At 34.1% G+C, this 15371-nt stretch overlaps 1 protein-coding gene and 1 pseudogene across 1 annotated transcript; both read right to left on the reverse strand.

Moving 5' to 3' along the window:
- Positions 1–59: 59 nt before the first annotated feature.
- Positions 60–3157, reverse strand: LOC100815304 (COBRA-like protein 10; annotated as a pseudogene).
- Positions 3158–6279: 3122 nt separating this feature from the next.
- On the reverse strand, positions 6280–8674 carry LOC100815836 (pectinesterase). Its single transcript, XM_006573828.4, has 2 exons — positions 7654–8674; positions 6280–7160 (listed from the first exon to the last, which is right to left on the reverse strand). The coding sequence occupies exons 1-2, from the start codon at positions 8615–8617 to the stop codon at positions 6463–6465; spliced, it is 1662 nt and encodes a 553-aa protein (XP_006573891.1). The 5' UTR covers positions 8618–8674; the 3' UTR covers positions 6280–6462.
- Positions 8675–15371: the final 6697 nt, after the last annotated feature.

Consider the following 15371-nt stretch of genomic DNA (forward strand, 5'->3'; position numbering starts at 1 on the left):
TTAAATTAGTTTTAACATTCAATTCAGTATTAGAGACGAAAAAGTCCAACTTTAGCTTTTGGCTTTGGTCGTTCAATTTTTTTTTTTTAGCTGTTCCAAGGTTTCCATTTTCTACGTTTTTTCTATAGTAGGGAGATGCAACCTAAGACGAGAGAGAGAGAGATTAAAAACAAAGCTAGATGCATAAACCTGTCTAATGGAACTGTTCTTAACATTATCATCTTAGTACAATATTTTACTCATTGTAAAAGCTAAGACTAAAGCTAATAGTAGGTTTACTAAATCTACATTATGTTGGTTTCTATTTCTCGCAGGGAATCCGGTAGGAATAGAACACTCTTCACCAGTAAAAAAGACCCTTGATGGGAACCCATCTCCTTTTGCAATTTTGATGCCTGGTGTAAACTTCTTAGTAAAGGAAACAACAGATTGGGATTTTCCGGGCACCTTTGGGTTTGTTCCATTGTCTAAACCTATCAAAAAGTTCGATCCTTGTATTCCTTGCAAGAAAATAGTATGGTTGAGAGTTGGAAGGAATGTTCCATTGAAAGAATATACTATCTCGAAACCAAGAGAAGCCTTCTTCTTGAATTGCAGTGCAGTGAACCAATTCTCAAAATTCGTATGCTGCCAATTGAACAGAGTGATTCTGGCACTCCACCCACCTTTGAAGTCCCAAACTACATGCCAGTTTATGCTAACTCCACAGTTGTCAGCACATGGTAATTTTGTTGGGACATTAAAATGCTTTAGTTTGGCCCAATCAACTGTCTTTTTTGTCCTATTCTCAAAGGGTATAAGAAGAGCTTCCGGAGGGAGAAGCATTGCCTGCGAATTCGGATTACATCTTCTGGTATTGTCATCACAACCACAGGCACATGGGTTGCAAGGTACTACGGACTCATTGTAATAAGCAGAGAAAGAAACACAACAGCGAGTGCTCCTCTTGGTTGGCTTAGTGATATTGCAGACTATTTGCCAACTTGAAATGGCAATAACCGTTGCTTCAAGTCCCCTAGGGTCTTGAGATTATGCAGGATCCACTCTAATAGGTGCCCCACTTTTGTAATCCGGGTTTAGAATGCCCATTATTTTCCATTTCTCTGGAGGGTAAATTGCTGTTTTGTTTAAATCAGGTGGAACTTTGAACACTTGCATTTGGAAGACAGACTTGGATTTGCTTGGATCCATATGGATAGGTAAAATAGTTCCGTTTTTGCAACAGTGAGGTATCTTTCCAATTTCAGTGTCATTAGCTTTCTCCGGAGGCAAGTCACTGACTATTGGATTCTTTTGACAGTTAACGACTTTAGAGAAATCCATGTCCTTATAATACTGTCCTGCAGCACCATAGATACAATCTGAGTATTCTATCACACATGTGAAAGCACCTTTCATACTGTATATAAATTCCCCTCTTGTCCACTCCCAAGTCAAGTTCCAATGGTCCAGCCGTCCCAAAAGGTGATTATTCTCCATGGTCACCTCTACCATATAATTATTCTCATACACTTGATTCACGTCGTAGGATATGGTAAGATCCCCTTTTTGCCGTGGAAAGAATTTTGTCTTCCTCAGTGTAGCCTTGAATTTAGGGTCTTTTTTACAACACGCATGCATGGAATCCTCTGTAAAACATGATTCTACTAGTTAGATTAGAACTCAAAAACAAGAATACAAGTAGTAATATTAATAACCCATCTATCATATGAATGTTATTAATATATTCTTATGCGTGTTGGTGAGTGAAAAAAGTTATGAAGTATAAGATAATTTTATATATTTTAATATTTTTTTTCTTTTAGTTTCTTAACAAATGTTCTAAGAGTACGGATTAATATTTACCTTAATATTTACTTATTCTTGTTAGACACATTTTTTAAAACACACTATTTATTAATACTAAAAATTTATCATAAATCACAAAATTGTATGAGTCTCATTCTTCATTTAATGATCTTACCTAATGATTTTATAGTCTTCAATCAATTCTAACTAATAATAAAGAGTATATTAGCAAAGCTAGATTAAAAGAAAAAATTATTACATGATGTCAAACTATCATGATTTCAATCTATATATCTTGATTATATATCACATGAAGATTCATGGATCATGATATGATAGTTTTGAATCATGTTATAATTTCTCATGTTAGAGAATATATTTCTGACACTCTTATAATAGATGAAAGAGAAAAAGGTAAAAACATGAAGAATACTCACTACGGGTAGTTGGTTGGGGGCAATTGTAACCATCAGTTACCAACTTTATGGTTTTAGGCATAGGAATTGTAGGAGGATTTACTCTAAACTGGGTGCCAATAAGCTGGATCATGGCTGAAATTTGGGATAAATCTTGAGCTGTGTTGATGGAGCTATCCAAATCTGGCACAGAAGATCCAACAAAGGTAATGCCATTTCCTATCAAAGCAGGGAAGTCAGTTCCATCTATTAGATTTCCTCCACTGGCTGAGATTAGAATCTCATCTATGAACAACCTCCACGTCTTTGCCTGTGTTGAGAACTGTTGCGGTGGCATTGAAGGCCCAAGGCTGTGCCGTGGCCTTCTTCACGCGAGGGAATTCTTTCGTTCGGGTGAGAAAGTCATAGGAAATGAAAACCCCGGTACAAGTTTCTGCTGCTGGAGGCAAAGCCTCAGGATCTTGACCTTCACATTCATGAATTCCAGATGAAATCAAGAATAGTAGCACTAATGATAATGATAGATATGGCAATGCACTTGTCATGTCCTTTTGTTTGCAATTGCCTTAACTAGATGATGAAAGAAAGTGGCTGAGCTTGAGCTTCATTAATTGTTGGAGCAAAGAAATTAAGTTTGAAGAAAGGAAACAAGGGTGTGTGGTTGGGAAGTGTAGGAGGAGTAGAGTTATGGAGAAGGAAGTGAGGTGCATGGAAAATCGAAAAATGGGTGAAGAATAAGTCACGCGGGAACCTCAACCTCTAAGTGTGAGATGGATTTGGCGGAGGCAACGACTAACGGGCATTTAAAATTTCTATTTTTTGCACCCAATTGCCCTCACTCCCACTAAAGTAGTATAAAATGCTTTCCTTATGTCTCGGGATAGACAAGATGAAGAAATTGATAGTTCTTTCTATTTTGTCAAACAATAACTCATTGCTCAAATTCTAGCAATAAAATGATGTACTGTCAATTCTTACCCATAATTCTTACCAGATGTCTAAATTTATTTTAAGTTTTAAGAATAGTTGAGTCTTATTCTGTAAATTACTGCTAGGTTTCAGGGTTTTTTTTTTCAAATAAGAATATCATCCTCTGCACGTGGATGTAGTTATTAAATTCTAGTTAGTGATAAATGGGTTTCATATTGTTTTTAATATAATTGGTTATGGCTTTTATTTTTTGTTGTCTAAAAACTAAAAAGGTCTTGTTAAAAGGATTTCCTAATTGTTTTTGTTGGATCGACAAGGGATTTCCTACCGCAAAAAACCAGTTTTGTCACGAGAAGTGCAAATTTTTTGCCCAAAATATTGCTGAAGCTGCTGATGGCAACAAATATTTACTCCCAAATGGTAACAATCCCAACTTTTTTTAGGGATTTACTACTACCAAATCAGTTTTTGTACGGAAAGTGCAAATTTTTTGCCCAAAATGTTGCATGCAAGCTGCAGATGGCATCAAATAGGTTACATTTATATATCATTTAGTCTTCTTTTTCTATCCTATACATGCATTCACATGGGTAGGGAAAAGATTCAAATGACATCTCCTCAAATTATATTTCCTTTTTTGTCCCTCTCATCACATTATGTCACCTTAATTAAAAAATTATTTTTCATTTTCTCTTGTTTTAAATAGCTAAGTCAGTTAAAAGGTGCAGTTAGTTATAAGAAGCTGTAAAAAAGGGAAGCTATTACATAAATACACTGGTGCAGGAGGAAAGATAAGTAAGATTCAAAAGTAAAGGAGAATAAGGAAAGAACCTCAAGCTGATTGTAGGCAGCTAAATGCTCAAATATTAGATATGTGGAGAGAACAAGAGCTACAAACACAAATATACTTGAACTGAAGAATGCTGAACAAATTGGATTTAACAATAATACTCAAGCCTATATATATGAAATTTTCTAACAAACCTCATTTGCGAAACTGACATATATAATGAGTAATTAATAAAGTACTTAATGTGGTGTTTTTAATGCTTCTTAACCAATATCTTTGTCTTTCAGGTGTGATCGTATTCTTTCATATATAGCACTGGAATGAGATTACTTAGGTATGGAAGGACTGAACTCAGGTTTTCAGACCACAGATCAGTGACTGCCACATACATGACTGAGGCTGAGGTGTTCTCTCCAAGGAAGCTGCCAAAAGCCCTGACTTTCACTGATGCAGAGATTGAAAATGAAGAAGTCATGGCAAATTTAAGTAGTTGGAATTTAGCCAAATAATCCGGACAAGTTGCTTTACATTGCTTTCCTGTAATTTGAATGAACTATGGGATTGCAAAAACTATTATCTAGGCTTCATGGTTAACATGAATATATTGAACATCTATAAAATAATAATTTTGACATATGTCCATAATCTCTATTTTCTGGTGCTGGGCCACTGTTTGAGTCCTGATGAACAGGGAAAAAAGTTTTTGAAGTTTAGGCAAACTATACAGGGAAAAAAGAAATCCTAAATCACATTTAAAGGCATATTACCAGTCATGATGAACAGTTACTACCGATGAGCATTTACAAGGCTTTCTTCCTGAAATTATGATACATAGTTTTACTCTAGTTTTTGTATGTATGAAAAGTCACTTTCAGAGTACTCTTACCTATAAGAGGGCATAAAAAATATCATCTGAATGTACTGTTTTAGGTTCAACTTTTGGGATGTCCTTCCATTTTATCTTGCCATTGGGTTTCTTAAATTGTCATCTGTTGCACCATATGGCTCTATCTTTCCATTTTTCTTCCATGATGGTTTCACCAGTTCACAGTAATCTAAAGCAGGACTAAATTCATCTCTTTCATTTTCTTCAGGCCATGTATCAGCTGCGCGAATAATAGTCGTTTCTTTAAGGTTAAAATTAGAAGATAAAACATCCTTCTTTGAATTGTTCCCTTTTGATAAGCTTTTTACCCTGCATTTTCATTCATTTTGCAACAGCAAAATCAAAAGTTTTCCATTTGGTACATACCGGTGGTTGCACAAGGAGTCGAAAATCAACAACAGAAAATTCATTGTTTGGTAGAAATTTCATTGTTACCTGTCAGCATATCTTAATGTATTCAGAGTATGTTGGCATGAACCCGAACTTAGTGTCTGGTGATATGCATGATATCATTACAGTGAGCGAATCACCAACAAATGAATCCCTCAGAACTTCAGTCAATTTACTGCCTCTGAATGAGATGTGTCCTTGGTCATTATCTAAAGGTCTTATGCATTCCTTCAGTCAATTCATTATTCTCAGCACCCTCTATTCTGCATTCCATTTAAATTGGAACACCCGACCAAACAAACAAATTCATTAAGAAGGCTAAGAAGAGGAAATCTGATATACCGTAAATAATTAATGATATCATGTGATAAGAAAAGATCAAGGATGTCAATAAAGTGTTATATGCAAATGAAAAATGTTTCTTTGCACAACCTTGAGTTGTCTATAACTTAAAAGAAAAATGAGATAATTGATTAATTTGATTAATGATGTAGTGTGATAAAAGAGAGATAAAAAAAAGAAAAAAAATATTAATTAAGTGTTTGAAATTTTTTATTGTGAAAATATAACTATATAAATGGGGGTTATAATAATTATGTAATGACATCAATTTGTTTACTCTCTTGACTCAATGGTGCAGTGTCGTCTAAGTTATCAAAGAGCGTGTGATCGACTAAAAGTCTCAAATTTGAGTGTTGGTAGGAAGCTTCATTCAATATTTAGAATGAGAATTTTGTTGTCATATATTACTCAGTTTAAATAAAATTTTCTATTGAAAACTATACGTGGTTTAAAAAGAAAAAGAAAACACTCTACGCTCCCACATCCCAATAGTGAAAAAGAATGAGAGTCATTGAGTAAAGAGATAAAGATGAAAAATTAAGAAAAAAGCAAAATAAATCCCTAATCTTAGCCTAAAAAACATTCGCAGATTATCCAAACATACCAGTGCATATATCCGATACAAGTAAAGCTAAAAAAAGAAATATCCATATTAGTAGAAACATGCGCGCGCAAACAATGGACAGCAAGTTGCATCAAATCAACCCATTAAATTTTGTGAGGAAATCAAAGAAGCATTTTGGAAGTCACAAACAAGTTTATTTTACATATATGTAACGTTACATAGACCCTACAGGATACAAGGCCATCGCCATAGCAACTTCCTACAAACGAAAAAGTCCAAACCTCATTGTGCTGCCTACATATCAAAAACCACCCATATCAGATATAAGCACACATCAGTTTTCCAAAGGCCATATTTAGAGGCCTTCAATGAAGTTGACCCCAGTGTTCTTCAACCAAACATTGCCTTGGATGAGTTGTGCTACCGTGAACTTGCTGGCCTCAGCTGCAGTTTTGATGATATGGTAACCAGGCCAATTCACTCTCTTGCTGGTACCGGCACCGGGGCCATTATTCATGTACTCTCCATAATACAACGTTTGCAAAAAGTCTTTACTTTGGGCATCCCATTCAGCCCATCCTGTTGGGTCAATGTGGCTGTCCAATGTCGACTGCATCACAACAGTTCTGGAGTACTTCTTCCATGGGCGCCCTAGAAAAGTTTTGATGGAGCCCACGACAGGCTTAAGATCCGAACTTGGTGTTAGGTTACATTGTTGAATTGAAGTTCCTGTGTTCTGGTTTGGATCTTCTCGTCCTTGGGCAGTGACCATGTTGTTCTGTTTATCCATGGGCTTTCGGGCCACCAAGTCGCACTTTTGGAAAACAACAGCTGCATTTCCAAATATAAAGTCAACAGTGCCAGTAATAAAAGAGTCTCGGTAGAACTGCCTGTTGGAGTGAGCGTAGAGAGTGTCTTGGAAGGCATCAATGCGACAGCGGTTTATGACGGATTGGTCAGCGCCTACACGAAGAGCCACTGCTTGGTGCTTCTGTGGGCCTGCTGTGTTTTGAAACCATATGTCTTGAGCTATAAATCCATCACCCACAGCAGCTGCAAAACCATATTATTTAGTGCTTGATTAGTGTTGAAAATTTCTAAATCTATTACTAGTTTTACAAGTCACAGCCAATGGGCCCTTTTAAGCCTTGCTATCTTGTTAGACCCTCTAGATATAAAGAATGAACTGTACACATATTTTTCTTTTCTTTTTGTCAATAGTTGAATGTGCCCAGTTTTTCCTTCCTGTATGAATGGACTACTAATATATGCAATTCAAAAATAAAATAGCTGTACTCAATCTGGCATCATTCAAGCAATTAAAGATAAGAACAAAGATGTAATAATTTATACATCTATTTTTCTTTTTATCTATTTTGATCACTTCCATTATTGGTAGAGTTTAATTTTTATACACGGTTAACCAATAAAAAAATGTAAATATGATTTAAAATGATGTACAGTCGAATATAGCTAGTTAGGTAAAAACATTCCAGTCGATAGAAGAATGGAAAATACAGGCAAAGAATTGGGGGAAGATCCATACCAACAGTGGCAGTCTTAAACGTGGTTGTTCCGTCGATGAAATTCAAGTTGCCGGTGATTACAGTTGCATCCTTACCATCTCCTACAAGCATCACGTTGGTCTTCTTCTTGCCGATTTCAACATTTTCTTTATAAGTTCCCTTTTTCACGTAAATAACATACCTTGTCTTACCGTTGTCAGGTGCGGATGCTACAGCCTCAGCCACAGTCTTAAACTTGCCACTTCCATCCTTAGCTACCACAACATTGGCCTTGATGTCGCCAACAGTAGACTCCAAAAGTCTCCGATCCTTGCTGCTCACCCATGAGGGAAAGTCTCCACTTAAAGGTTCATCAATAATTTGTTCAACCTTTGGGGGCAAAACAGCAACAAACATGGCCAGAGAAGTTCTTGCTCTGGATATCAAGTCCTCGAGTTCGTCCTTCATAAAGGCGCGAGCTGACCCCTCTAACCCATCCAAACAAGTTGCATGGTTAGTAAGCACGCTACTTAGCCATGTGTGTGCATCTTGTTGGGACTCAATGGTTTGTTTTGTTAGGGTCACCATTGAGTCCCTAACTCTGCTGATAGATAAGTCCATCAACTCCACACAATCGTGCAAAGCTTCTTCTTCTTTGGGACTGTTGATCCTAAGTTTGATAGAACTGGCTGTGTTCATAACTCTCTTAATGTGTGAGGTGTATTTCATTAGGAATGACTGTAACAAATTGAATTTGTGGTCTTTTGTGGGGGTCAAGATCGGACCTTGTACCACTTCTGAGACATGGGTTAAACATGTTGCCCTATCAAGTGCATGATCACAGAGATGTTGAGGAGAGGATTGGTTGAAGAAGGAGGTGGATTTGATGAGATAAGAACCAACAAAGGCTGATGAGATCATGACAGCAGCTATAGAAAAGATTAAGCAGATAGTTTTGGAAACAGATTTTCTAGGCCTGTCTAACAGAGATTGTTGGATAGCCATACTGGTAAGTGTTACTGGCTGTTCTTGGTGACCTTTGCTTGTGTCGTTGTCCTTATATAGGCAATTAGGCGTTCAAAGGAGCATGAGATATATTTTAAAATGGTTATGTTTTTAGTTTTCCGTAATTGACCGAAATACAATGTCTCTTTCTACTTACCGCTGGATTCCACAAGACATTCTTTATTAACAAATACTACTCCATTTAATGGCTTCCATTAATTAAATGATACTAGCAACCTTTTATGTATTACATATATATTTTTAAATTTAGGTCAAATTTAAAATAAATATATATGAGATAAAATGTTAAAAAAATTTATATATTTTAAGAAAAGAAGTACGGCAAAAAAGTCTACATTCTAAACAAGAAAGATTTTAATTTGCTAGATGAAAATAAATAAATTAATAATACAATGAATTATTTGAATAAAGACTTGTATATTATTTTTATGTTTACTGTAAAAGTACTCGTTTTTAAAATAAATAAGATAAAAGAGGAAGAAAGAGAATGGAGGTTAAATAAAAGTAATTGGTAAGAAAGATTGAAGCTGAATGTGATGGGATATATAGCTAGCAAAATTGAGAGGTAAATACATCAAAACCAATGTGGAGACTAAATCAATATTAACTTTATTTACAGTTGTAGATTATTTTATTTTAATTTATTTACATAGTATTTTTTATATAAACAATATTATTTATAATACCGACATTACTTTTCTTAAATATATTGCAAATTTTGATTTGTCACTTTGTTGAAAATTAGATACTTTTACTGGTCTCATTTTTTTATTGATTTGTTTTTATTAATTTAATATGATGTATTGAATTTTAAAATTATTTTTAATTTGAGATTTTTTAAAATTTGAACAATATTATTTAAAAACTACTTGATGCAATAGAAGTATCAGGATTATAAAAATAAATAAATAAAACTCAAGAAACCATCATAATTTCCAAGATAAAATGCATGTGCAGTTATACTTTCCAAACAATGGCACGTGCAGTTACACTTTCCGCCTTACAACAATCACTGTTTTTTTTTTCTTCTAAAGAAGAGTATGGCAAGTGGAGTCACGTGCATATATTTGCATGATCGAGCATAATTAGAACAAATGCTTTTATTTATATAATATAATAAAAAGAAAGTAGAAGACATTATTGCACTGGCGGCTATATTTAATTGCACCTTAATTTATCGACATGTTCATTGTACCTCCACCTTCGCCATTTCTTTATATAATAGTACTATAAAAAAAATAAAAACTAATAAAAGACTATAGGTAGTTATCTTAATTTTGGTATTAAAAAGTTTAGAGGAGGGGTTAGCATCCCAAGGAAAAGTTTATGGATTTAAAAACTTACAAATCTATTTATATATATTTACCTTTTTCTAAAGAAACTTATTAAATCTATGAAGAATTAGTCTAATAGTAATAAGTGAGATATAAAATAAATTTTTATTTTTTTATATTTTAAATGAGACATTTAGATAGTAGATTTTTTTTTTCAAAATAAGTATTATCATAAGTTATTTTATATTAATAAAGAAAAACTAATAAATATACAAAAGAAAGTGATAATTTTAAAAAATTAACTTATTATGTATATTAGATTGAAAAATTAAAGTAATATTTATTAGAGGTATTAATAAAAATAATAATTAATATTATATTAAAAATACTTATTTTTTGAATAATTTTTTCTCAAATGTGAAACTTATTTTTGGACAGTAACTTTTTTTTATCAACAAGTATGATCTTTATTATTTTATAAATTTTAATAATTTTTTTATTGATAGACTTAAAACTTGAAGTTTAATTATTTTATTCTTAAAACAACTGTGATTATGTGTCAAATATGAGATCCTATTTTATTTCATTCATCAATCCATCCTATTTTAATTGAGACTTAATTATTGTTTGTTTTATAATATCAGTTTATGCTTTCTATTTTGGTAGATACTATTCTTCTTATTTACAAATTTTTTTACTCTAAATTATGTACATTATTCTTTATTTACACAATAATTATCAATATTTGTTAACTAATTTTTTTCTGTTAAAAAAACTAAGTTTTTTAGTTATATTTTTCAACATCAAAAGTTGAGACCCATGAAACACGGATCACTTTACTAATATTTATAAAAGTATATTTTATTTTATTCCATATCTATATAATACAATAAAAGAATGTCTCACCTTGTCGATCACGTGGCAATGTAATAGACAAAATTTTTGGCGATCAAATAAATTAATGACCTCTCTACCTAGAACAATCAACTTACGTTCCATTGCACTTTTACATTTTATCTTGTGTTTTTTAGTTTTTTATTTTTATCATTTTTATATTGACAAAGTGCATTCTACTTTTTATTAGTGTCTTGTGTCTTTTCTAACGTGCAATCAATTTTTTTTTTATTATTGTATTATATTTTATAGTTTATATAAACATTTCACCCGTGTACAATTTATATAAGCATATATATATATATATATATATATATATAATAAACATTATCTTTGTCTATATCATATTTTAACTTTCTATATAATAAAAATGTCTAATTAATTATCATGTGGCACTGTTATAGACAAAATTGTTGTGATTAAATAATATAATGATTGTCTCTTCGTAGTAGACCAACATTTAGTATATATCATATCTTACTTTTGCTTTTTATAGAGTTTTACATTGCACTTTAGTGATTAGTTACTTAATTATTTTTATCATTCTTATACTGACATCGTGAACGGGTGTGGATAAAGAAGCTAGTTCATGACAGGAGGATTCGCTTTGATACATGGAATATAGACACACTTACTGGAAAATCTATGGAAATAGTGGATGTTATGGTGAGGAGGAAGATCAATTTTATGTGCCTACAAGAAACTAAGTGGACAGGTGAAAAAGCGAAAGAATTAGATAACTCGGGATTTAAGCTGTGGTATACGGGAAAAATCAGATCAAGAAATGGGGTAGGGATTATTGTGGACAAGGAGTGGAAGAAGAATGTCGTGGATGTAAGAAGAGTAGGAGATCGTATCATAGCCTTAAAATTGGTAGTGGGACAGGACACCTTTAATGTTATTAGTGGGTACACACCTCAGGTTGGGTTAGCAGAACACTTTAAGGTAAAATTTTGGGAGGATCTAGAAGGGGTACTTCAGGATATACCCCAAGGAGAGAAAGTTTTCCTAGGAGGGGATCTCAATGGACATGTAGGAAGCGTGGCTAGAGGTTTTGAGGGGGTGCATGGGGGTTTTGGCCTAGGGGAGATGAATGGGGAGGGTAAATCCATCTTGGAGTTTTCGGAGGCTTTGGATCTTTCTATAGCCAATACATGGTTTAAGAAAAGAGAGGAACATCTTATCACTTACAAAAGTGGAGGAACATGTTCTCAGATAGATTTCTTCCTTATCAGGAAGTCTGATAGGAAGTATTGCTTGAACTGTAAAGTTATCCCGGGAGAGAGCTTGACTACCCAACATAGAGTTTTGGTTATGGATGTAAGAATTAGAGATAGGGCAAAGAGAAGAAGTCCTATGGTAGCACCAAGGATCAAATGGTGGCACTTAAAGGGTGAGAAACAAGGAATCTTCCAACAAAAGATATGGGAGGGATGGTGTGGATAATCACAAGGAAGTGCAAATGATATGTGGAACAAGATGTCCCAAGAGATTATTAAAGTGGCTAAAGAGACGTTGGGTGAATCTAGAGGTTTTGGACCTAGGGGTAAAGAATCGTGGTGGTGGAATGAAAATGTTCAGAGCAAAGTTAGAGTAAAAAAGGAGTGTTTCAAGGAGTGGTCTAGGTGTAGAAATTCTGAAACTTGGGATAAGTATAAGATAGCTAGAAATGAAACCAAAAAGGCGGTGAGTGAGGCAAGAGCCCAAGCTTTTGACGGACTATACCAAGCTCTAGGAACCAGGGACGGAGAAAGATCTATATATAGGCTTGCTAAGGGTAGAGAGAGGAAGACTAGAGATTTGGATCAAGTAAAGTGTGTTAAGGATGAAGAAGGCAAAGTCTTAGTGCATGAAAAAGATATCAAGGAAAGGTGGAAGGAGTATTTCCACAACTTATTTAATGATGGATATGGATATGACTCTAGCAGTCTAGACACAAGAGAAGAGGACCGGAACTATAAGTACTATCGTCGGATTCAGAAACAGGAAGTAAAGGAAGCGTTGAAAAGAATGAGTAACGGTAAGGCGGTGGGGCCAGACAACATACCTATTGAAGTGTGGAAAACTCTTAGAGATAGAGGTCTTGAGTGGCTCACCGCACTCTTTAACGAAATTATGAGGTCAAAACGCATGCCGGAGGAATGGAGGAGAAGCACGTTAGTGCCAATCTATAAGAACAAGGGGGATATACAAAATTGTGCAAATTATAGGGGAATCAAGCTCATGAGTCATACCATGAAATTATGGGAAAGAGTGATCGAACGGAGATTAAGAAAGGAGACTCAAGTTACTGAGAATCAATTTGGTTTCATGCCGGGAAGGTCGACCATGGAAGCGATTTATTTATTACGGCGGGTGATGGAGCAATATCGCATGGCCCAACAAGACTTGCACTTGATTTTTATTGACTTGGAGAAAGCGTATGATAGAGTGCCTAGAGAGATTTTGTGGAAAGCTCTAGAGAAGAAAGGGGTTAGGGTTGCATATATTCGAGCTATCCAAGATATGTATGATAGGGTATCGACTAGTGTTAGGACACAGGGTGGAGAGTCAGACGATTTTCCCATCACAATTGGTTTGCATCAAGGGTCAACCCTTAGCCCCTACCTTTTTACCTTAATTTTGGATGTCCTCACGGAACAAATCCAAGAGATAGCACCGAGATGCATGCTTTTTGCAGATGACATAGTCCTCCTTGGAGAGTCGAGGGAGGAGTTGAATGAGAGGTTGGAAACTTGGAGACGAGCTCTAGAAACACATGGCTTTCGCCTAAGCAGAAGCAAATCGGAGTATATGGAATGTAAGTTCAATAAAAGAAGGAGGGTTTCTAACTCAGAGGTGAAAATAGGAGACCATATTATCCCTCAAGTCACACGGTTTAAATATCTTGGGTCTGTAATACAGGATGATGGGGAAATTGAAGGGGATGTGAATCATCGCATTCAAGCAGGATGGATGAAATGGAGAAAAACATCGGGGGTGTTATGTGATGCAAAGGTACCGATCAAGCTAAAGGGAAAGTTTTATCGGACTGCGGTAAGACCGGCGATTTTGTACGGAACAGAATGTTGGGCGGTCAAGAGCCAACATGAGAATAAAGTAGGTGTAGCGGAGATGAGGATGTTGCGGTGGATGTGTGGTAAGACTCGACAGGATAAAATTAGAAACGAAGCTATTAGAGAGAGGGTTGGAGTAGCGCCTATTGTAGAGAAGATGGTGGAACATAGACTTAGGTGGTTTGTGCATGTAGAGAGAAGACCGGTAGACTCTGTAGTGAGGAGAGTAGACCAGATGGAGAGAAGACAAACAATTCGAGGCAGAGGAAGACCCAAAAAGACTATAAGAGAGGTTATCAAAAAGGATCTCGAACTTAATGATTTGGATAGAAGTATGGTACTTGATAGAACATTATGGCGGAAGTTGATCCATGTAGCCGACCCCACCTAGTGGGATAAGGCGTTGTTGTTGTTGTTGTATACTGACATTGTGTATTCTAATTTTTATTAGTATCTTGTCTTCTGTCTTTGGTATCGTGCAAACAATTTTATATTTGTAAAAATATATATTCTATAATTTCTATAAGCATATATAATAATAAAAACATTATATTTGTCTACATGGTACATTTGTTTTTTATAAAAATGTATAATAAATTGACACGCTCAATATTACATAAAAATAGGTTATGGTTTACATTATTTGAATCATAAATTTATACAAATACTCAATAAAATTAATTATAATTTAATTAATTAAATTGTTTTTATTGTGAAATTGTATAGAGTCATTCTACTGCACCATTAGAAAATTTTAAATTAGTGACGGAACTTAGTGATGAACTATATTCCCTCGTATTAATTTTTTTTAATAATTTCATACTTATTTTTTCAATTAATATCTAAATGATGAGGTTGAAATTTTTATGTTAATAGTCAATTTGAATTTAATTAGTTAATATATTTACTATAAAACAATATTTGGAATCTATATTTAATAAATTCATATAAAAAAATTGTGATTAACATTTATATGAGATAATAAGAATTATGAAATTTTTTACATAAATATGTGATAAATATAGGTTAAAATTATCTTTTGGTTCTTTATCTTTTTTATTTGTTATATTTGGTCTCTCATCTTTCAAAAAAATCGTTTTTAGTCATTATGTTTTTAAAATGGTTCGTTTTAGTATTTTTTGTCATAGACGTTACCTTCAACGTTTAAAAAAATCATGTTGGAATTTTTCTTGCGGTTTAGAGTCACCAATAATTATTTTTAGCTTTTAGCCATTAAGTTTAATTAAATAATTTTTTGGTGATTTTAAACCGCGTAAAATTGTCCTTTTTTTTCTATATTCTTTTCTCCATCTTTTACTTAGATTCAACAAAAAAAAATCTTCAAACCAAAAGTACCAATCACATCCAGGATCCAAAATAAAATTGGGTGGTGTCAAAACAGTGGAAAACTAGCCAAATTCAGGATTGAGGTTTGAAGATTCAGAAGATAGAAGCCACATGAATAGATAGTGTAATTGATAGGGTTAGGGTTACACAAGTAGAAAAAGC

This window comes from Glycine max, chromosome 1, assembly GCF_000004515.6.
Source record: "Glycine max cultivar Williams 82 chromosome 1, Glycine_max_v4.0, whole genome shotgun sequence".
NCBI classification, from domain to species: Eukaryota; Viridiplantae; Streptophyta; class Magnoliopsida; order Fabales; family Fabaceae; genus Glycine; species Glycine max.

Coding starts and splice junctions, on each gene's coding strand:
- LOC100815836 (XM_006573828.4), bottom strand. CDS start 8,617: ATGGCTATCCAACAATCTCTGTTAGACAGGCCTAGAAAATCTGTTTCC. Junction 7,161..7,653: donor GTTTAAGACTGCCACTGTTG/GTATGGATCTTC, acceptor ATGGTTTTGCAG/CTGCTGTGGGTGATGGATTT.